This window comes from Felis catus, chromosome E2, assembly GCF_018350175.1.
Source record: "Felis catus isolate Fca126 chromosome E2, F.catus_Fca126_mat1.0, whole genome shotgun sequence".
NCBI classification, from domain to species: domain Eukaryota; kingdom Metazoa; phylum Chordata; class Mammalia; order Carnivora; family Felidae; genus Felis; species Felis catus.
In genome coordinates, this window is record NC_058382.1 from 6,278,935 (window position 1) to 6,299,661 (window position 20,727).

At 42.0% G+C, this 20,727-nt stretch overlaps 2 protein-coding genes and 2 pseudogenes across 5 annotated transcripts in view; 1 reads left to right on the forward strand and 3 right to left on the reverse strand.

Moving 5' to 3' along the window:
• FELCATV1R9 (vomeronasal 1 receptor felCatV1R9) overlaps nt 1-17,822 on the reverse strand; it is a 109,970-nt gene extending 92,148 nt beyond the window's left edge. The window contains exon 1 of the mRNA XM_045045410.1: nt 14,709-17,822. The gene's annotated coding sequence lies outside the window, so the exon portion shown is untranslated. The remainder of the gene's footprint in view (nt 1-14,708) is intronic.
• FELCATV1R7 (vomeronasal 1 receptor felCatV1R7) lies at nt 264-14,801 on the reverse strand. 4 transcript variants are annotated; one of them, XM_045045404.1, is made up of 2 exons: nt 14,668-14,801; nt 264-3,258 (listed from the first exon to the last, which is right to left on the reverse strand). In XM_045045404.1, the coding sequence occupies exon 2, from the start codon at nt 1,290-1,292 to the stop codon at nt 300-302; it is 993 nt and encodes a 330-aa protein (XP_044901339.1). In that variant the 5' UTR covers nt 1,293-3,258; nt 14,668-14,801; the 3' UTR covers nt 264-299.
• Nucleotides 3,117-3,421, reverse strand: FELCATV1R-PS33 (vomeronasal 1 receptor felCatV1R-ps33 pseudogene; annotated as a pseudogene).
• Nucleotides 18,543-19,010, forward strand: FELCATV1R-PS11 (vomeronasal 1 receptor felCatV1R-ps11 pseudogene; annotated as a pseudogene).

Sequence of the window (20,727 nt, forward strand, 5' to 3'; positions counted from 1 at the left end):
CCTTCTTAGAATTTCTATGGACTTTGGGGCACCCGGGGGCTCAGTTGGTAAAGCGTCCAACTTCAGCTCAGGTCATGATCTCGTGGTTCATGAGTTTGAGCCCACATAGGGCTCTGTGCTGACAGCTCAGAGCCTGGAGCCCGCTTTGGATTCTGTCTCTCTCTCTCTGCCCCTTCCCCACTCACATGCTCTTTCTCCCTCAAAAATAAATGAAACATTAAAAAAAATTTTTTTAAGTATTCTATGGACTTTTTCAGCAAACGCAGTAAATATAAAACAACATTGTGCACAAACATACTTTATATATCCCCAGTAACACTACAGGATTTTGTGTTTTGTATCCAGGAAAAGCAGCGTCTGGGGAGAGTATAGTCTCGGCTCATAATGAAAAAGGGGCAGACAGTTGGAAAACACACAGAGATCACCACAGTGGTGTTCACCAGCCACAAAGTGGGATTATCAGTATAAGCAACACTAACATGAAAGATGGAGGAGAGGGAGTGGAAAGACACAAAGGTGCTCACCAGGACAAGGATGCTCTGAGTGGCTCTGGACTCAGCAGAGGATCTGGGGGAGACATTAGTGCTGTGAATGTGCTGGACCCGCTGCTTGTGCCTGTGCAGGAGGAAGACCATGGAGCCACTGGCCCAGATCATGAGAACAGAAAGTAAAACCTCAGGGACTACTATCAATACTGCATAGAGTAGGACTGTCACTGCCTCCTGATGGATAGTAAAACAGTACCCCAAATCTCCTTCCTGTGTGATGTTTTTGGTGCTCCATTGGCTAGGCATATATAACACATACAGAGGAAACACTAAATTTATAAATGCGTAATGATTCCAGCAGAGGAAAATGGAGAAGCCAACATATTTTGGGGCTTTGACTTTAAGATCCTTCCAATAGGAGTTCATCGGGCTGATCGTGATGGTCTGGAAGACACTCAAGAGGCAGGTGCTGCTAATGGACAACCCCCTGCCCACTCTCTGAACGTACAAAAAAAGTTTGCATGCAAATGTAGTGAAAAAAGATTTCAATCCCAAAGCTGCCAATGTCTGGGGGACTCCTTCAGAGAGAATGACCAAGGAGTTGGCTATAGTCAAGTGCATGAGAATCAAACGGGTGAACCTCAGCCTGCGTTCAGTGTGGTAAATGGACACATAATGATAAAGAAGAACGAAATTGCCCACAATTCCAACTGTCGTCTGTGACAAGAAGATTATTCCTACTGTCAAATGCCCTGAAGCTAATCTGTCATACATGTTTTCCTTTATATTATGAACAACAATCATTTCTCTGGGCAAAGCTTCACTGAAGGTTTTTCACACCACAAATAACATGAATTGAGTGCTCCAATTTGATTGCCATGACTTCCTGTGATTGGAAGAGATGGAGAGATTTGCAGTATATTTAACTGAAAAGTCCACAGTAAGGATGAAGTGCTGTTATCCTGGAGAAGCAATGACAGGTGACAGCAAATGGAAAGAAACACAAGGCAACATTTTCAGAACAACCTGAAATGTGCAAGTTATATTGGAAAAAGGAAAACTTGATCACTATCACTTCCTAAAACGAATTAAGTCTGACTGGATTGCTTACATAAATCTTAAAGGTACAATGGATTCATCCTGAAAAAGAAAAGAAAAAATCTATACCTTAGAACACGAAAATATTTCTTGAACAGCACAGAGCACATTAACCATGCCAGTAAAATGACTTTGTATTACATGAATGGGTGGTTCTCATCCAAACATCCCCACCACACACAAACAATTTGTAACCAGCAGAAAGAATTCCTGAAGACCACACAATAGAATAAACAATGGACAAACCGTTCCAACAGAAACTTCAAATAAGAGGTTACGCAATAGATAATGCAGGTGTAAAAATGTTCTATGTCTATAGTAGTCACATAATTTCAAATATGACACTACCGCCTGGTGCCATCAAACACGACATAAAAATCTAAAACAAGGAGGACAGGGGTGCCTTGTTGGCTCAGGTGGAAGACCATGAGACTCTTGATCTCAGGGTTGTGAGTTCAGACACAACATTGGGTACAGAGATTACTAAAATAAACAAACTTAAAAAAAAAAAAGAATAAAAGGAGAATGAGAGAAACAACAAGTCTTTGCAAACATGTGGATCAACCAAGAATCTTGAAACTACTGGCAAACATTAAAATTTGGAAACTGTGTGGTAGTATAAACTTTAGCTGTCTTGGATATACTATGTCCCAACAAATATACAGCTATGAATATACTCAACAAAGTTTGTCTGGTATCCCTAAAAGACTGGTTACAGAATTATATACCAGCACTACTCGTTACTCATAGTAGTCCAAACTCAGGAATACCCACTTCCCATTAACAGGACCAGCCATCGGTGAATGTTTTCATAGTCACACCATGGAGTCTTCCACAGCAGATCTAAAATGCTAACAAGACTACGCAAGAATACAAATCAATTTTCAAAAGTCATATGGCATGAGAAATAAGTCATCATTACACATTCAGGCAGTATGACTCCATGTATATCAAGTACAAAATGGGAAAAGTGATCTAATCTTTCAAATCTTGGAGAATTATGAACCTATTCCCAAACATCACAATCCTACAAATATAGCCAAGAAAACTATACCTGTGGGGACAGTGACTTAGAGAGAACACAGGAAGATACCCGGAATTCTGACAACCACCTGTTTCTTCATCTTGGAATTGCATACACCGGTGTGGTCACTTGTGAAATACCAGTGAGTTGCATCATTAAAACGTGTAGATCTTCTAGTTTTTTAAATACAAACCATCAAAATAAAATTTCAGGGAGCTGAGAAGATTCTGTGCATGTGTTTGGCTTGCTCAATGAGTCCGTACAGAAAGAAAACTTATGGACCAAAAGGTCCAGATTGGAGGTCAACGAGGAAACATCACAGAATAATAATGGTGCTTATAATGAGTCTGAGATTTGGTTTAAAAAAATTCAGGAGAGCAGCATCCTAAATATTTGTTCCTTCTTGCTAGATTTGCCATAGGAGTAACGATATTTACCAGCACATACAGGGTCCGCAAAGGACAATGGAAATCCCAATATCCTGGGGAGGCTTTAGCTAATCTCCACACACCTGGAGGTCTAGGGGCGAAGAGGCAGCTGGTGCCAATGAACACACTCTGCCAGCGTTGTCAGGACAGAAAACAGATGTGCACTCAGAAATGCATCGAAGAATGTTTCAACTAATGGCTGCCAATGTCTTGGGGACACCTGTAAAAGGAAATGACCAAGAAGCAACTATAGTCAGGTGCCTAAGAATCACATCTCAGGCTCTCAACCTGGATTCCCTGTAGAAGAGGAAGAGACGATGGTAAAGAAGTGAGAAAATGCCAAGGATTCCAACCATCATCAATGAAGAGGAAACTGTTCTCATTGCCAAATCCTGGTGTCCATTCTGACAGATCCCAGTGAGTAATACTGATCTTCAGAATTCGAGTATCCTGCACTGGAACATGTCTTTTCGACTGCATGTATCATATCAGTTGAGACACATTATCTCTGGGAAACATATTTACTTCAGTTTGACTGTGTCAAGGTGCCTCCCACAGTGGAAAAAATAACCTTTATTTTCTTTTAACGTTTTATTTATTTTTGAGACAGGGAGAGACAGAGCATGAACAGGGGAGGGGCAGAGAGAGGCAGACACAGAATCTGAAACAGGCTCCCGGCTGAGCTGTCAGCACAGAGCCCGACGCGGGGCTCCAACTCACGGACCGCGAGATCATGACCTGAGCCGAAGTCGGCCGCTTAACCGACTGAGCCACCCAAGCGCCCCCCAAAAATAACCTTTAAATACCACTTAAAATGCATGAATCAGTGCCTACTACCATACGTATGGAATCTTTTTTCTTTTCCTAAATGCATGATGGAGGCATGAACATTATTTCCATGGCAGAGATAAAGACAAGCTAGGCACACAGGGTAAGCAATCTAAGTTCACACATTGGTTAGGGGCCGAGTGGAGACTGGAACCTGGCACGTTGGAGCGAAGACAGTGTCTGAACCTCTGTGCTCCACTAACGATGCACGTCAGCTGTGCCTTCAAATAATCCAGACACATATTTAATTTTGCATTTATACTTTTCCATCTTATTTCACACTAGATTTTATTTTATATGTTTGGTGTAAACCATACATTTTTCATTAAGGATATTTTATTTAGGTGAATAACATACGTAAATAAAGTTGTAATATCATAATAAAGTTCAGAGGCATGAATTACAGGCTAATCCTGCAGGAGACATCCCTGTGTCCACATTAGATTTCATAAATGCAGTATTTGCTAACAATACTTTGGCAGTAGAAAGAGTCATTTCCTGTCACAGTAAGACAAAAGTCATGGCTTCCACACACACAATATTACATCATAGTACCTTGTTCTCTAATCAACGGTTTATAAAATCCTACTATAAGATGAAACAGTTATTGATGATTATGTTTTAAATGCTGAGGTATTTAACAAAATGTGCATTGAGTGAAACTATTAGCACTAAGGCAAGATTGTCAAAGACAGTAAAATACAAGACACACGTAAAATGGTTCTAAGAATATGGAACTGTGTGTGTCACGTAAGTTAAAAATCATTAGAATAGGAGTTCTGAGATTGGGATTCATATTAGAATATTATTAAACCAGAGAGAATGAGCCAAGATTCACATGCCCCAGGCACCTCTTGTCTGGTCCCATAATTACAGTGAACTTTTGGTACAGGAACTCTTGGTTCCTGCTCTGGTATGATGTCATGGTTTTGTGAGTTTGAGCCCCATGTTGGGATCCCCACAGACAGTGCAGAGCCTGATAGGGATTCTCTCTCCCTCTCTCTCTGCCCCTACCCCACTCTGCTATCTCTGTCTCTCTCAAAATAAAGAAATAAACGTATTTTGAAAAAATTCTAAAAACAGATTCATCTACACGATCTCTGTAAAGGATTAGAAAACTGTTTCTGCTCTACCCTTCTCTGTATTATAAGCATAAGGCATTGTAAGCACACCTCTACTGACACTGAAAACTTTCAGCTCACACCCAAGGAACTACTCCACCTCCCTCTTCAGCTCTTCCCCTGGTCTGTCCTGACCCTCAGGATCCCTTTCCAGACACGAACACTTACTCACACGTCCTTCCTCACAGAGAAAGAACTCACTGGACTTGTCATGTTGAAGGATGGGGGCGCAGCGTGAAGGTCACAGCAGCCAGTACGTGTGAGGGAGGGAGGCAGCCAGACCAGAGATAAGGCTTTGTGATCTGTGACCTCCCCTCCCGTCAGAACTGCAATTATCATTTCACACGTGGTGGCAATGACAGCACAGCCTTCGGTAGCTGACAATACTTCTGAAAAACTTTCTCCCAGGACTCATTACCAAATCCAATTACAACTTTGTGAGTATCTCCGAAGAGACTGTTGTCTGCTTTAGGAGGGGCTCTTACTTTTCACGATCCCTGATGGCAGAGAGGGGCTCACAGGGAAGGAGCAGGAAATACTGATGTCAGACAACTAAGGGACTGGCAGTGAGTGTGTGTCTCACAGGCGTCCCCGATACCTGGTGGTGCTCTGGTGGGAAGGGCAATCAGGAGCAGAGTGGGACCTGGGAGGTTCTTGGGCCACACAGGGAGAAGCGGTTCCACTGCTGGAAGGACACTTGGTAGAGGCTGTGAGGCCACCTGGGCCCAGCAGACCCCAGACAATGGTCGCATTCACTGGTGCTGAACAAGGTCATTAAGGGTGAAGCCTGGTGCCAGATGTGTGCTGTGATTTTCCATAATCCCTGAAATGCTGCTGCTACACTATCTCGTGAACTTTTTCTGGGGCCGGCTGGCACCTGGCTGCAGTCTCTGGGCATCAGCAGCAGCACAGTCCCACAAACTTTCCTGGGTGGGGCTGGCACCCGGCCATTGCTCGGTGAGACCCTCCAATGAGTCAAAGCCGCAGTACCTCAGAAGTTGGGGGCCGGGGAAGGCAGTCGCATCTGAGACAAAACTCAGGAGAGAGGTACTACCTGGGGCTTGGTCAGGGACAGCGTAAAAGTGGGGAGTGAATGAAAGCTGAAGACAAAGGACAGGTGAGCGATTGCTGATCAGGGAGAAGAGAGTTCCAATACTAGAGACTGGGTAGCTGGGTGACGCCATTTTCACCGCTCCTGCACATGCGCATACCCACCTACAAGCGCCACAACAATCCACCCCAATAGGCTGGTAGCGCCAACTAGGGGAGAATGGAGCCATTACATTAAGCCCCGCCCAACTGGGCCAACCTCGCTCTTCAAGAACAGAAGTCTCAACACCTGCTTAGTTTGTGGACAATAAAGCACTTCATAGTCTGACTTCTAGGGGAAAAACGAAGTAATTTCAATTGTATTTCAGTCTGTTAGGAGCCCAATCTATTCAATTTTCTTTTTTTTCCCTTTTCTTTTCTCTTTTTTCTCTTTTTCATTTCCTTTTTCTTGATTACAGTAGGAGTAAAAATTCATTTTTATTTTTAATTTTTATTAAAAATATTTTTATTTTTTTACTATATTTTTTACTTTTGTGTAAATTTTTCAAATTCTATTTAATTCCATCATTTTATTTTACTCTACTTCACTATATTCATTTCTTCAAATTATCAAACGATTTCCTTTTTTTGTTCTTTTTTAAATTTTTTTTTCAACATTTTTATTTATTTTTGGGACAGAGAGAGACAGAGCATGAACGGGGAACGATTTCCTTTTTTATCTTCTCTTTTGTTTCTTTTTTCTTGAATACAGAAAGAGAAAGAATTCATTTTTAATTTTTATTAAAAATATTTTTAATTTTTTTTCTACTATATTTTTCACTTCTGTGTAAATTGTTTCAAATTCTAGTTTACTTACATCATTTCATTTTAGTCCACTTCAATGTAATCATTTTTTTCAACTTTTCAAACAATTTCTTTTTTCTTCTTTCCCCTTTTTTCTCTAATCCATCAAGCAACTTAAACACCCAGACCAAAACACACCTAGGATCTAGCATCATTCATTCAACGTGTGTGTGTGTGTGTGTGTGTGTGTGTGTTTGTTTTTTAATTTTTTAATCATAATATTTTTTTAATTTTAATTTTTTTAATTTTAATTTTTTAACCTCATTAATTCCTCTTCTCCCTTCAAAATGATGAAACAAAGGAATTCACCACAAAATAAAGAGCAGGAAGAAACGACAGCCAAGGACTTAACCAACACAGATACGAGCAAGATGTCTGAACCAGAATTTAGAATCATGACAATAAGAATACTAGCTGCGGTCGAAAATAGAGTAGAATCCCTTTCTGTGGAGATTAAAAAAAAAAGTAAAAACTAGTTAGGATGAAATAAAAAATGCTATAACTGAGCTGCAATCACGAATGGATGCTGTGGTGGCAAGGATGGATGAGGCAGAACAGAGAATCAGTGATACAGAGGACAAACTTATGGAGAATAACGAAGCAGAGAAAAAGAGGGAGATTAAGGCAAAAGAGCACAATTTAAGATTAGAGAAATCAGTGTCTCATTAAAAAGGAACAACATCAGAATCACAGGGGTCCCAGAAGAAGAAGAGAGAGAAATATGGGTAGAAGGGTTATGTGAGCAAACCACAGCTGAAAACTTTCCTAACCTGGGGAAAGACACAGACATCAAAATCCAGGAAGCACAGAGGACTCCCATTAGATTCCACAAACCCCGACCATCAACAAGGCATATCATAGTCAAATTCACAAAATACTTAGGCAAGGAGAGAACCATGAAAGCAGCAAAGGAAAAAAAGTCCTTAACCTACAAGGGAAGACAGATCAGGTTTGCAGCACACCTATCCACAGAAACATGGCAGGTCAGAAAGGAGTGGCAGGATATATTCAGTGTGCTGAATCAGAAAAATATGCAGCCAAGAATTCTCTTGGTTGTCATTCCAAACAGAAGGAGAGATAAAAAGTTTCCGAGACAAACAAAAATGAAAGGAGTTTGTGACCACTAAACCAGCCCTGCAAGAAATTTTAAGGGGGACTCTGTGATGGGGAAAAAAGATGAAATTAATTAATTTAATTAAATACCAAAAGCAACAAAGACTAGAAAGGACCAGAGAACACCACCAGAAGAAACTCCAACTCTACAAGCAAAATAATGGCAATAAATTCATATCTTTCAGTACTCACTCTAATATCAATGGACTCAATGCTCCAATCAAAAGACACAGGGTAACAGAATGCATAAGAAAACAAGATCCATCTATATATTGTTTACAAGGAACCCACTTTAGACCTAAAGACACCTTCAGATTGAAAGTAAGGAGATGGAGAACCATCTATCATGCTAATGGTCAACAAAAGAAAGCCGGAGTAGGCGTACTTATATCAGACAATCTAGACTTTAAAATAGAAACTGTATCAAGAGATGAAGAAGGACATTGTATCATAATTAAGGGGTCTATCCACAAAGAAGATTTAACAATTGTAAACATTTATGCACCAAACGTGAAAGAACCGAAATATATAAATCAATTAATCACAAACATAAAGAAACTCATTGATACTAATACCATAACAGTAGGAGACTTCAACACCCCACTCACAGCAATGGACAGATCATCTAATTGCAAAATCAACAAGGAAACAATGGCTATGAATGACACACTGGACCAGATGGACTTAACAGTTATATTCAGAACATTTCATCCTAAAGCAGCAGAATATACATTCTTCTCCAGTGCACATGGAACGTTCTCCAGAATAGACCACATACTGTGACACAAATCAGCCCTCAGCAAGTACAAAAAGATCGAGATCATACCGTGCATATTTTCAGACCACAATGCTATGAAACTTGAAATCAACCACAAGAAAAAATTTGGAAAGGTAACAAATACTTGGAGACTAAAGAACATCCTACTAAAGAATGAGTGGGCTACAGAAGCAGTTAAAGAGGAAATTAAAAAGAATATAGAAGTCAATGAAAATGATAACACCACAACCCAAAACCTCTGGGATGCAGCAAAGGAGGTCATAAGAGGAAAGTATACAGCAACCCAGGCCTTCCTAAAGAAGGAAGAAATATCTCAGATACACAACCCAACCTTACACCTTAAAGAGCTGAAAAAAGAACAGCAAATAAAACCAAAAACCAGCAGAAGTCAGGAAACAATGAAGATTAGAGCAGAAATTAATGCGATCGAAACAAACAAACAAACAAAAAACAGAATAGATCAATGAAACCAGAAGCTGGTTCTTTGAAAGAATTAACAAAACTGATAAACCACTAGCCAGTTTGATCAAAAAGAAAAAGGAAAGGACCCAAATAAATAAAATCAAGCATGAAAGAGGAGAGATCACAACCAACACAACAGAAATAAAAACAGTAAGAGAATATTATGAGCAATTATATGCCAATAAAATAGGCAATCTGGAAAAAAAGGACAAATTCCTAGAAACACATACACTATCAAAATTGAAACAGGAATAGAAAATTTGAACAAACCCATAACCAGTAAGGAAATCAAACTAGTAATCAAAAACCTTCCCCAAGGGGTGCCTGGGTGGCTCAGTCGGTGGAGCATCCAACTTCAGCTCAGGTCATGATCTCACAGTCCGTGAGTTCTAGCCCTGCGTTGGGCTCCACGCTGTCAGTTCAGAGCCTGGAGCCTGCTTCAGATTCTGAGTCTTTCTCTCTCTGCCCCTCCCCTGCTCATGCTCTGTCTCTCTATATCAAAAAAATGAGTAAACGTTAAAAAAAAATTTTTTTAATTAAAAAAAAAAAACCTTCCCCAAAACAAGAGTGCAGGGCCAGATGGCTTTCCAGGGGAATTCTACCAAACATTTAAGAAGAGTTAACACCTATTCTCTTGAAGCTGTTCCAAAAAAATAGAAACGAAAGGAAAACTTTCAAACTCATTCTATGAAGCCAGCATTACCTTGATTCCAAAACCAGACAGCAACCCCACTAAAAAGAGGAATGACAGACCAATTTCCCTGATGAACAAGGTTGCAAAAATCCTCAACAAGATATTAGCCAACTGGCTCCAACAATACATTAAAAAAATTATTCACCATGACCAAGTGGGATTTATACCTGGGAGGAAGGGCTGTTTCACTACCTGCAAAACAATTAACGTGATTCATCACATCAATAAAAGAAAGGACAAGAACCATATGATCCTCTCAATAGATGCAGAGAAAGCATTTGAGAAAATACAGCACCCTTTCTGGATAAAAACCCTCAAGAAAGCGGGGATAGAAGGATCATAAATCAAGATCATAAAAGCCATGTATGAACGAGCCAATGATAATATCATCCTCAATGGGGAAAAACTGAGAGCTTTCTCCCTAAGGTCAGGAACAAGAAAGGGATGTCCACTCTCACCACTGTTATTCAACATAGTATTGGAAGTCTTAGCCTCTACAATCAGACAACACAAAGAAATACAAGGCATCCAAATAGGCCAGGAGGAGGTCAAACTTTCCCTCTTTGCAGATGACATGATACTCTATATGGAAAACCCTAAAGATTCCACCAAAAAAACTGCTAGAACTGATTCATGAATTCAGCAAAGTGGCAGGATATAAAATCAATGCACAGAAATTGGTTGCATTCCTCTGCACCAACAATGAAGCAACAGAAAGAGAAATCAAGGAATCGACCCCATTTACGGTTTCACCAAAAACAATAAAATACCTAGGAATGAATCTAACCAAAGAGGTGAAAAATATATACACTGAAAACTATAGAAAGCTTATGAAAGAAACTGAAGACACAAAAACATGGAAGAAGATTCCATGCTCCTGGAGAGGAAGAACAAATATTGTTAAAATGTCAATACTACCCAAAGCAATCTATATATTCAATGCAATCCCTATCAAAATAACACCAGCATTCTTCACAGAGCTAGAACAAATAATCCTAAAATGTGTATGGAACCAGAAAAGACCCCGAATAGCCAAAGCAATCTTGAAAAAGAAAACCAAAGCAGGAGGCATCACAATCCAGACTTCAAGCTACACTACAAAGCTGTAATCATCAAGAGAGTATGGTACTGGCACAAGAACAGACACTCAGATCAATGGAACAGAATTGAGAACCCAGAAATGAACCCACAAACGTACGGCCAACTAATCTTTGACAAAGCAGGAAATATCCAATGGAATAAAGACAGTCTCTTCAGCAAGTGGTGCTGGGAACACTGGACAGCGACATGCAGAAGAATGAACCTGGACCACTTTCTTACACCACACACAAAAAGAAACTCAAAATGGAGGAAAGACCTCAATGTAAGACAGGAAGCCATCAAAATCCTCGAGCAGAAAGCAGGCAAAAACCTCTTTGATCTTGGCCGCAGCAACTTCTTACACAACACGTCTCCAGAGGCAAGAGAAGCAAAAGCAAAAATGAACTACTGGGACCTCATCAAAATAAAAACCTTCTGCACAGCAAAGGAAACAATCAGCAAACCTAAAAGGCAACTGACAGAATGGGAGAAGATATTTGCAAACGACATATCAGATAAAGGGTTAGTATCCAAAATCTAAAAAGAACTTATCAAACTCAACACCCAAAAAACAAAGAATCCAGGGAAGAAATGGGCAAAAGACGTGAATAGACACTTCTCCAAGGAAGACATCCAGATGGCCAACCAACACATGAAAAAATGCTCAACATCACTCATCATCAGGGAAATACAGGTCAAAACCACAATGAGATACCACCTTACACCTGTCAGAATGGCTAACATTAACAACTCAGGCAACAACAGATGTTGGCAAGGATGCGGAGAAAGAGGATCTCTTTTGCACTGCTGGTGGGAATGCAAACTGGTGCAGCCACTCTGGAAAACAGTATGGAGGTTCTTCAAAAAATCAAAAACAGAACTACCCTATGACCGTGCAATTGCACTACTAGGAATATATCCAAGGGATACAGGTATGCTGTTTCAAAGGGGCTCATGCATCCCTATGTTTATAGCAGTGTTATCGACAAGAGCCAAAGTATGGGAAGAGTCCAAATGTCCATTGACAGATGAATGGACAAAGAAGATGTGGTGTTTATGTATACAATGGAGTATTACTCGGCAATCCAAAATAATGAAATCTTGCCTTTTGCAACTACATGGATGGAACTAGAGGGTATTATGTTAAATGAAATTAGTCAGTGAGAGAAAGACAAAGTTCATATGGCTTCACTCATATGAGGAACTTAAGATACAAAACAGATGAACATAAGGGAAGGAAAGCAAAAATAATATAAAAACAGGGAGGGCGACAAAACCTAAGAGACTCTTAAATATAGAGAACAAACAGAGGGTTGTTGGAGGGGTTGTGGGAGGGGGGATGGGCTAAGTGGGTAAGGTCCAATAAGAAATCTACTGCTGAAATCATTGTTGCACTCTATGCTAACTTGGATGTAAATTAAAACTTAATTAATTAAAAAAATAAAAACTGAATCTCCTATTGGAATTTCCAACTGCAATTCAACCTCACAGGTTTCATCCCTTCTTCCAACAGTTCCACACGTCTGTCTTCCTCCCCCAAAGATAGAACTCTTTGCAATTTCTGAAAAAGGAAATGCATGTACTTCCGTGCAAAATCCACCAATATACAAACGAATGAGAATTTTATAGAAGAAAAATCATCAGACCCTTTGGATCAGTGTTCCCAACCTTGGCACTACTGACCTGTGACCTAGATACCTCTCCGTGGTGGGATGTGTCCTGTACATAGCAGGATATGTGTCTATATCTCCCACTCCACTATGTGCCAGAAGCAACCCGCACCTCACTCCTCCCCAAATGTAAAGGTCACTAAACACTGCCACATGATCTTGGGCGGGGCAGGGGATGGTGGGGAAACCACAGGAAAATTACCCTAGTGAGGGATCAGTGTTATAGAGGTGTTAAGCAATTCTAACAAAAAATCAGTTAATGAAAACTTTTGGTACAGAGGCATTAAATTATGTTAATCTTATAACCTAAATATTCAACCTGCCTTATTTTTCTAGATATGATTTAATTGTAATGCTTTGTAGACAATGAAACACATTACTACATGTAACATTGTGAACAGATTAAATGTTCTTAAAAAATATGGGAAAAAAATAGGGCTCCTGGCTGGCTCAGCCTATAGATCATGTGATTCTTGATCTCTGGGTTGTGAGTTTGAGCTCCACATTCGGTGTGGAGATTCCTTAAATAAACAAACTTTAAAAAGTAAACAAATCTTTGAAAAACTACATGGGAAAACTGAAATGATTATTTTACAATTTTATCCTAACCAATACACTTTATTAACACGAGAAACTATCACTAAATTCAAAAAAAAAAAAAAAGCCTGTGGTCCTATAACAGAGTGAAATGCACGCTCAAACTTGTGATGTGAATATACAATAACCTTCACACGTTATTTTCCATACCTGACACCCCTAGGATACATATATTGCACTCAAAAGGTGACAATAAGCTGACACTCTCTAAAGGCTGTGTTATAACCACTTTTATTTATATCGGTTAAAGATATCTTTGTATGTCATCGAATATACATTTAAGGTAACAGTTCCAAAGGCTTCCGTCCCTTACACACACAATTCAAACATCTATCGTTGCCCGTTTAAAATGCTTCCACTTGTTCGTTTTCAAACAAATCTGTGATGAAAATACCTTCACGTGTGCGCTGCGAGAATCTCTGAGACAAATCCGACCGTGAGAAGAATCGGCGGGCAACGCGGAGTGCAATTTTCAAGACTTACGCCGGGACATCGCGCCACTCCTCCAGAAGCACGCGGGTCCAGGTGAAGACACGAGTCAAGCGAGGTGGCCGCGTGGAGGCCCTGGAGGTCCGGCCTCTGCACACGGCTGGCAGCTCGGCTCTCCTCCGGCAGCGTCTGGGCCCGAGCGCTTGCACTTGCCACGTGGATCACGAGTGCTAGAAGCGGCGTGCTCGCTGCTCGGCCCACACTTGCGCCGGCGCCTGGACACCGGGCTGGCTCAGCCCCGCACACAACCAGACCGCAGCTGAGGAGGCCTCCCAACAGTGCTGGTCCTGCTACACGCGCCCCCGCACCCACCTCGCATTATGCCCAAGTCTCCGGCCCATCCTGCCCCCGTCACGCTCAGGACCCCCAGTCCACACCTGATCCCCCAACATCTGGACCCCTCGACCACCCCCACAAGGTCATTTCAACCCAAGCTCACCGACCAGGGCTCATATTCCGCTCTACCTGCAGCCACAAATGGAAGCACAAAACCCATCTTGGCACTAACACGCGCTCTCTCCTCTCCAGGTGGGTCCTGGGACTCGCTCATTCCACTCCCTTGCAGCCCAGGACCTCGTGCGTGCGCACCAAACGGCGAACATCGCAACTCCCCTCAACCCCACCCCCACCCGGGAACCCAAATCCTTCCTCCATTCCAACCTAGACGCCCTCGAGGGCAGCACCGGGTACTGGGACCCGTCACCGAAGACACACGGTTAAAAGCGCCACCAGACTCTAGTGCGAATCTGTCCCTCTCACGCGACCCTGACACACGCCTGTCGCGGGCAGGCTCCGGGCAGCCGTGAGCCCAGAGCCGAGCTGCCCTCAGCACGCGGTCCCGTCCCTCCCTGGGGCCCGCAAGCACCCCCAGGCCACCGCCAGCCCACACTCCCTGAGAACTAACCTTCCAGGAGGAGAAGCCGCAGCTCTAAGCCAGTTCCTCACCTGGAAGAACCAAGGGCGTCTGCGGGAGCTCAACGGTCACCTGACCCTGCCGGACATGTGCGCAGGCGCAACGAGGCCGTAGCCACGCCCACACGCCCATCCCCGAGCTCGCGCCTGCGCAGAGGCCGCCCAAGAAGGCCAACCCCCTCCTAGGACCTGCCACGTGCAACTGCGCGCTCAGGCTTCCCTGGAGGGTCCTCAGACTTTCCCTCTAGCAGCCCCTCCGTCCCCACGGGAATCACCTGTGCTGGTTCTGTTCCTTCCTCTTCATTTGCTACATGTGAGGAACCCACAGCATCTGTGTTGAGATGGGACGTTAGCGAGTAAGAGGGTCAGGTGCGCTCTGCTTGCTCTCTCTAGTGCTACCGAAAGGGGGATTGGGTGGGGGATGCGGTGGAAACAGAGTTCTGGGGAGAGAAGCAGCAGCACCACCAGAGACTCTGTTGAAAATGCTAATTCATCGGCCGGACCGCAGCTGTATCTCAATCTCTTAGAGGAGGGTTCTCTTGTAGACTCTGTTTCAACAGAAATGCAGATTCACGTACACATAACACTTTGAGAGGCGTTTGGTTAACTGGTCCTCGACGCTAGCTTCTGTTACCGTCACCTGAGAGATTTTAAGAACTACCATTTCCCGTGCCCACCCACTTCTGGCTCATAGATGGCCATCCTATAGCTGTGTACTCTCCTGGTGGAAGGGGCTAGTGAGCTCTGTGGAGTCATTTTTACAAGGTCGATGTTCTTATTCAGGAGAGCTCATCCTCATGATTTATGCATCTCCCAAAGCCCCATATCCAAACGCCATCACACTGGGGATTAGATTTCACCACGTGATTGGATGGGCACTTTGTACCGAAGTTCTTAGTGGTCTGCAGTTGGTGGAATTCGCATGGGACAATGTCTCGAAGGGGTTAAAATCATGGTGGGAGAGGAGCAAGGAGGTTATTTATATGTGGGGCAGTTGGGCCTTGGAGGAAGACAGTGCGATACAAGCCAGATACAGTTTGTTGGGAGAGGAAACCTGGAGGAGACTGTGAAAGAGGTGAAAGAGGCACAGGCAGTCGGGGCCAGCGAGGGTAGTGGGAGTGAGGTAGTGGGTAAAGCACATTTTCCTACATAATTTTCATATGAATTGGCACTGAATTATTCAAACAAGTCCAAATTCATTAACTTCGATTGTGAAGTGACTTCAATAATTTATTTACATCATGGACTTCCTTTTACTTGTATCCCTGCATGTTCTTCCCAGGTATTTTTGTGTCATTTTTTTTTCTGTACAAATAACCTTAATTGATGGTTCAGTTCAGTGGTCTGAAGATCAGGAAAGTACTAGTTTCTGGGTAGAGGAACTTCCCTGGGAAGTGAAGAACCCAGGGAGATACACATCCTTCCCCACTAATCCCTCACATGTCAGTACTCAGTATTTCCTGATGTCCTTCATAGGAGATGCTGTCTACCTACAGGGATCAAGTGGGAAAAAGTCTTCTCACAAATACTCAGTCTCCTTATACAGTTCTAACTAGAAACTCATAACCATTTTTTGTAATTAACAACTGGGGAAATTTTTGAGAAACATCTTCAGCTCCCAAGACTGTATTCCCAGTGTGGCTACAAATGAAATAATTGCAGTTGTGAGGGAGGTGACCTCACAGGATCACAAAGCTGTATCACAGTGTCTGGCTGCCCCCCTCCCACACATGGACTGTCTGCCACGCCCTTCACACTGAGCCCCTCCTGGAAGCAGGAAGGAGCCGGTGAGGATTTCTCTTTCAGTCTGAGAGGCAGTGTCTGTATCAAGAGTCTGGGTGAGTGATCATATCAGAAATCTTCTTCATATTAGCTGGTTCATTGTGAAAGCCATGCAGGAAGGTGGAATAATTCTGAGGCTTGAGCTGAGCTAGTTAAGAGGAGATGGGGTCCTAGCCCTTCACCAATCGCTGATGGCTCCTGATGCAATAAATGCCATCTCTGTTCATAGTGATTTCTTGGCATTTAATGCAAGTAATAATACACAGAGATTTTTAAGTCCTTACAGACTGAGTTGTAAAATCAATTTGTTGTGCAGTCTACATTATAGGATTCATAGACTAAAATTTCAGGGTTACTAGAGGTGCATCTGTAACACCTCCATGCTTGCAGCAAAGAGTATGATGAATTTACAGGAATCATATGATCCTGTGCAGAAAGTGTATCCAAATGATAATGGCTTGAACTGAAAGGTCTCCTCTACCTTTGGACGTACCATGCAATTACTGGGGACAGTAACTGAGTCTCCACTGAAAACATCCATAAGCTGTTGATTATAGTGTAACTACATTCATTCTGAAAGTTAGGAAGTGAACAGGTAAGGAACAGTTGGCATAATTTTAAGTTCCGGGTGGCAGTTCTCAGGTTCATATCATCTTCTTTCCACCCATTTAAAAATTATTCTGCTATCAACACACAAACCTAGTACTTCGATTTATAAACTACATAGCAATACACAGCTTGCAAGTGCCATTTTGCGCTAATATCTTTTATGCTAGTATCATTCACAAATCTTAGCTGTTAGTAGTCTTAACTCAGGTATTAATAATTGTATCATCTGAAATTAATAATTTAGCTTCTGCCTTACACTATTTTATCAGGCATTAGTGTTTTATGTTCCAAAGTTTATGGCATCACATGTGATCATTCAACAATTCCTGTGATTGCTGCCATTACACTTGGGTTCTTGACATAAAATCAAATTAGTCTTTCTTCTGCCTTCCTAGTATCAACCTCCTCTTACATCCACTACATGTAACTAGTTACGGGACAGGTTCCTGCAGTAAACTACTGCCTGCAGTGCATGACATTCACTAAGATATTTAAGGCTTGACCCAGAATTGATAGTGTTCCATCAAATAAATCTTTACAAGTATATGGGAACTTGTAATGAAAATTATATAATACCACCACTCGAAAGTCAACTACAAGGGGTCAAGTCAAAAGTAACTATAGACCTGGATTGTTAGATGGACACAGCTAACTAGCTGTCTAGCAGACCAATATGACAGCCTGAAGGAGCAGATTTGGACAGATCCTTAACCTCTCTGTGTGTCTGTTCTGTTCATCTTTTAACTACAGCCACAGTAGTGCTGACCTCATAGATGTGTGGAGCATGAAGAAGTTCTCACGTGAGTGCCTTCACAGGAGTGATTTTACATTATAAGGGCTCTGGAAAAGTTCTACATTCAGCCCTCAGAAGCTACTGTGAAGAGAAGACCTCAAGTAGGCATATCCAAGGGGCAAGGAATGGAAAGCAGAACACAGTGGATTTCAGCTGACGTGATACATGTTGCGCATGTCTCATATTTCCATGCAGGAAGTTCTAGCCCAGGAGGCAACGGTCAGTGACTGGGACCAGAGAGAATGGTCAAAAGGGATCTGGCCATCGGCCTGATCTTCTTAACACAGACTACTGTTGGAATCCTGGGCAATTTCTCACTTCTTTGTCATTATATCATCCTTTCCTTCACCGAGTACAGGTGGAGGTCCACAGATTTCATTCATAAGCACCTGATTGTAGCCAACTTCTTAGCCCTACTCTGTAAAGGAGTCCCCCAGACCATGGCAGCATTTGGGTGGAAACATTTCCTCAGTGACATTGGATGCAAACTTCTTCTCTTTCTTCACAGAGTGGGGAGGGGAGTGTCCATTGGTAGCATCTGCATCTTGAGCGTCTACCAGGCCATCACCATCAGCCCTGGGAACTCCAGGTGGGCAGAGCTTAAAGTGAAAGCGCCCAAATACCTTTCCCCCTCTATCTTCCTGTGTTGGGTCCTGCAAATGCTGGTGAATATCATTTTCCCTATGTACTTAATGAGCACATTGAGTGATAAGAACATCACAAACAAAAAGGATTTTGGATACTGTTCTTCGGTTCGTCATGACAAAATTAGAGACTCATTGAATGCAGTGTTGTTATCATTCCCTGATGTGTTATGTCTGGGGCTCATGCTCTGGGCCAGCAGCTCCATGGTTTTCATCCTGTACAGGCACAAGCAGCAGGTCCAACATATTTGAAGAACCAACGCCTCTTCCAGATCCTCCCATGAGTCTAGAGCCACCAAAATCATCCTTCTTCTGGTGAGCAGCTTTGTCTGTTTTTACACCCTCTCCTCCATCTTTCAAGTTGTTGTGGCTTTTTTTGAAAATCCCAGCTGGATCATCATGAATGTCACTGCAATTGTGTCTGTATGTTTCCCAACTGTCAGCCCCTTTCTGCTCATGAGCCATGACTCCAGGGTACCCAGGCTGTGCTTTGCATGGACAAGGAATATAAAATCCCCTCATCCAGGGCGACTGGGTGGTTCAGTCCACTGAGCATCTCACTCTTGATTTTAGCTCAGGTCATGATACCAGGGTCGTGGAATCAGCATGGAGCCTGCTTAAGACTCTCTTTCAAATAACAATTCTGTCTCTCTCAAATAAACTTAAACTTTTTTTAAATAATAAAATCCCCTCATCTTAGGAGAAATATGTAAACTGTGTGTATTTGTATAACGTAGTTGCCAATTAATTCACCCCCTTCAGTGTTCTAAATAACACTATGAGTCAAAAGGGAATGATAAATAGGACATGCTGAGCAGTTTCTTCAAAATAAACAATAAATAATAATAACATTGTAATGAAATATAATTATCTTGTAAATACTTATATAATTGAAGTTTTCCTAATACTTTCAGTAGAGGAATTCGGAATTTATATGCAGTAATAAATGCCTGGTCTGGAAACAATCTGTATATTCCAGAGAAGTCTTCCAGTGTGTGGCTTTCAATCTAATGCAATAAATTTCCAAGAAATGCACCTGGCATGAAATTTGGGGAAAAGTTATACGAATATGGCTTAGCATGTGGCCTTGTCATGCCTTCAACTGAAGAATATAATGTCCCCACTAAATAATGAATAGCCTGGGTGGGGCTGGAGGAAAAATCCATTCTTGGGCAGTAGTGTCTGTGGGAGCCAGTTAGGAGTTTTGTAGGTAAGTCACACCCTTACAAAGAGGGCGCTGATTCATTTGAAACATGATGTTATGAAGGCAGATCACCATGTTTACCATATTTTCATGAGGAAATGGCCAGGATAAAAAGCATTGGGGCAAAGGAAAGTACAAAAACGAAAAACTGTTTCCACTGATATTTGAAGACCGTCAAGTGAGTGTTAACAATGTAAACAGACATGTGTTGTGATCAGGAAAAAGTGGATTTTTCTCTATTATGTTAAGATGACCTGGGCATGTTGGCAAGATGGGGTCTGGAAGGAAACGCTTGGGTCTCCTTCAGGGCACATACAGGCCTTGGGGTCATTTATTTACACGGAGCTTCAGCTGGAACCTCAAACTCCCAAGTTCAGCCTTTTCTTTGACCTCTTTGTCCAGCAACATTAAGAGCAACCAGCCAATGTTATCATGTTTATTAGTTTTCCAAAATTCTTTGCAAGTATCAAACACATGTTCACCCAGATACTTTTTTTTTTTAAGTAGCTGATTAGGAGTGTTGAGGGAAGATATTCCGTGATAGGTTATCAGTGCTCTCTTTTGCATTTTTAAATCTAAAGGGATTTGAAATCTAATTCTTTGGTTTCTACTCAAGAACCCATTCAGAAATCTCTTCCTTAAATCTTGTTTCTCTAGATTCACTCCTGGTAACAGTGGAATGATTAGTTGTTTGATATTCCTAAAATGGAATCCTATACAGCAATGCCAGGGGATGAATAATATGGAAGGATAAATTCCCAAACAACATAATGAAAAAAGTCAAATACAAAAGAGTTCATGCTCTATTATTCTACTATATAAAATACCAAACAGGCAAAAATAACCTATGGTGGTAGGGGTCCCAGCAGTGTTTACCCTACGAGTGGTGACTGAGAGGGACAGCAGATAGGGGCTTCTGGGGGTCTGATGATATTCTGTGCATTGATGTCTGCGCTGCATGCAGAAATGTGATCAGTGGGCATAGTGTTGTTGATCTATGTACTGTATTAAAGGGCTGTA

What these genes read in the sequence shown, in the direction of transcription:
- FELCATV1R7 (XM_045045404.1), bottom strand. Translation starts at nt 1,292, where the DNA reads ATGATTGTTGTTCATAATATAAAGGAAAACATGTATGACAGATTAGCT.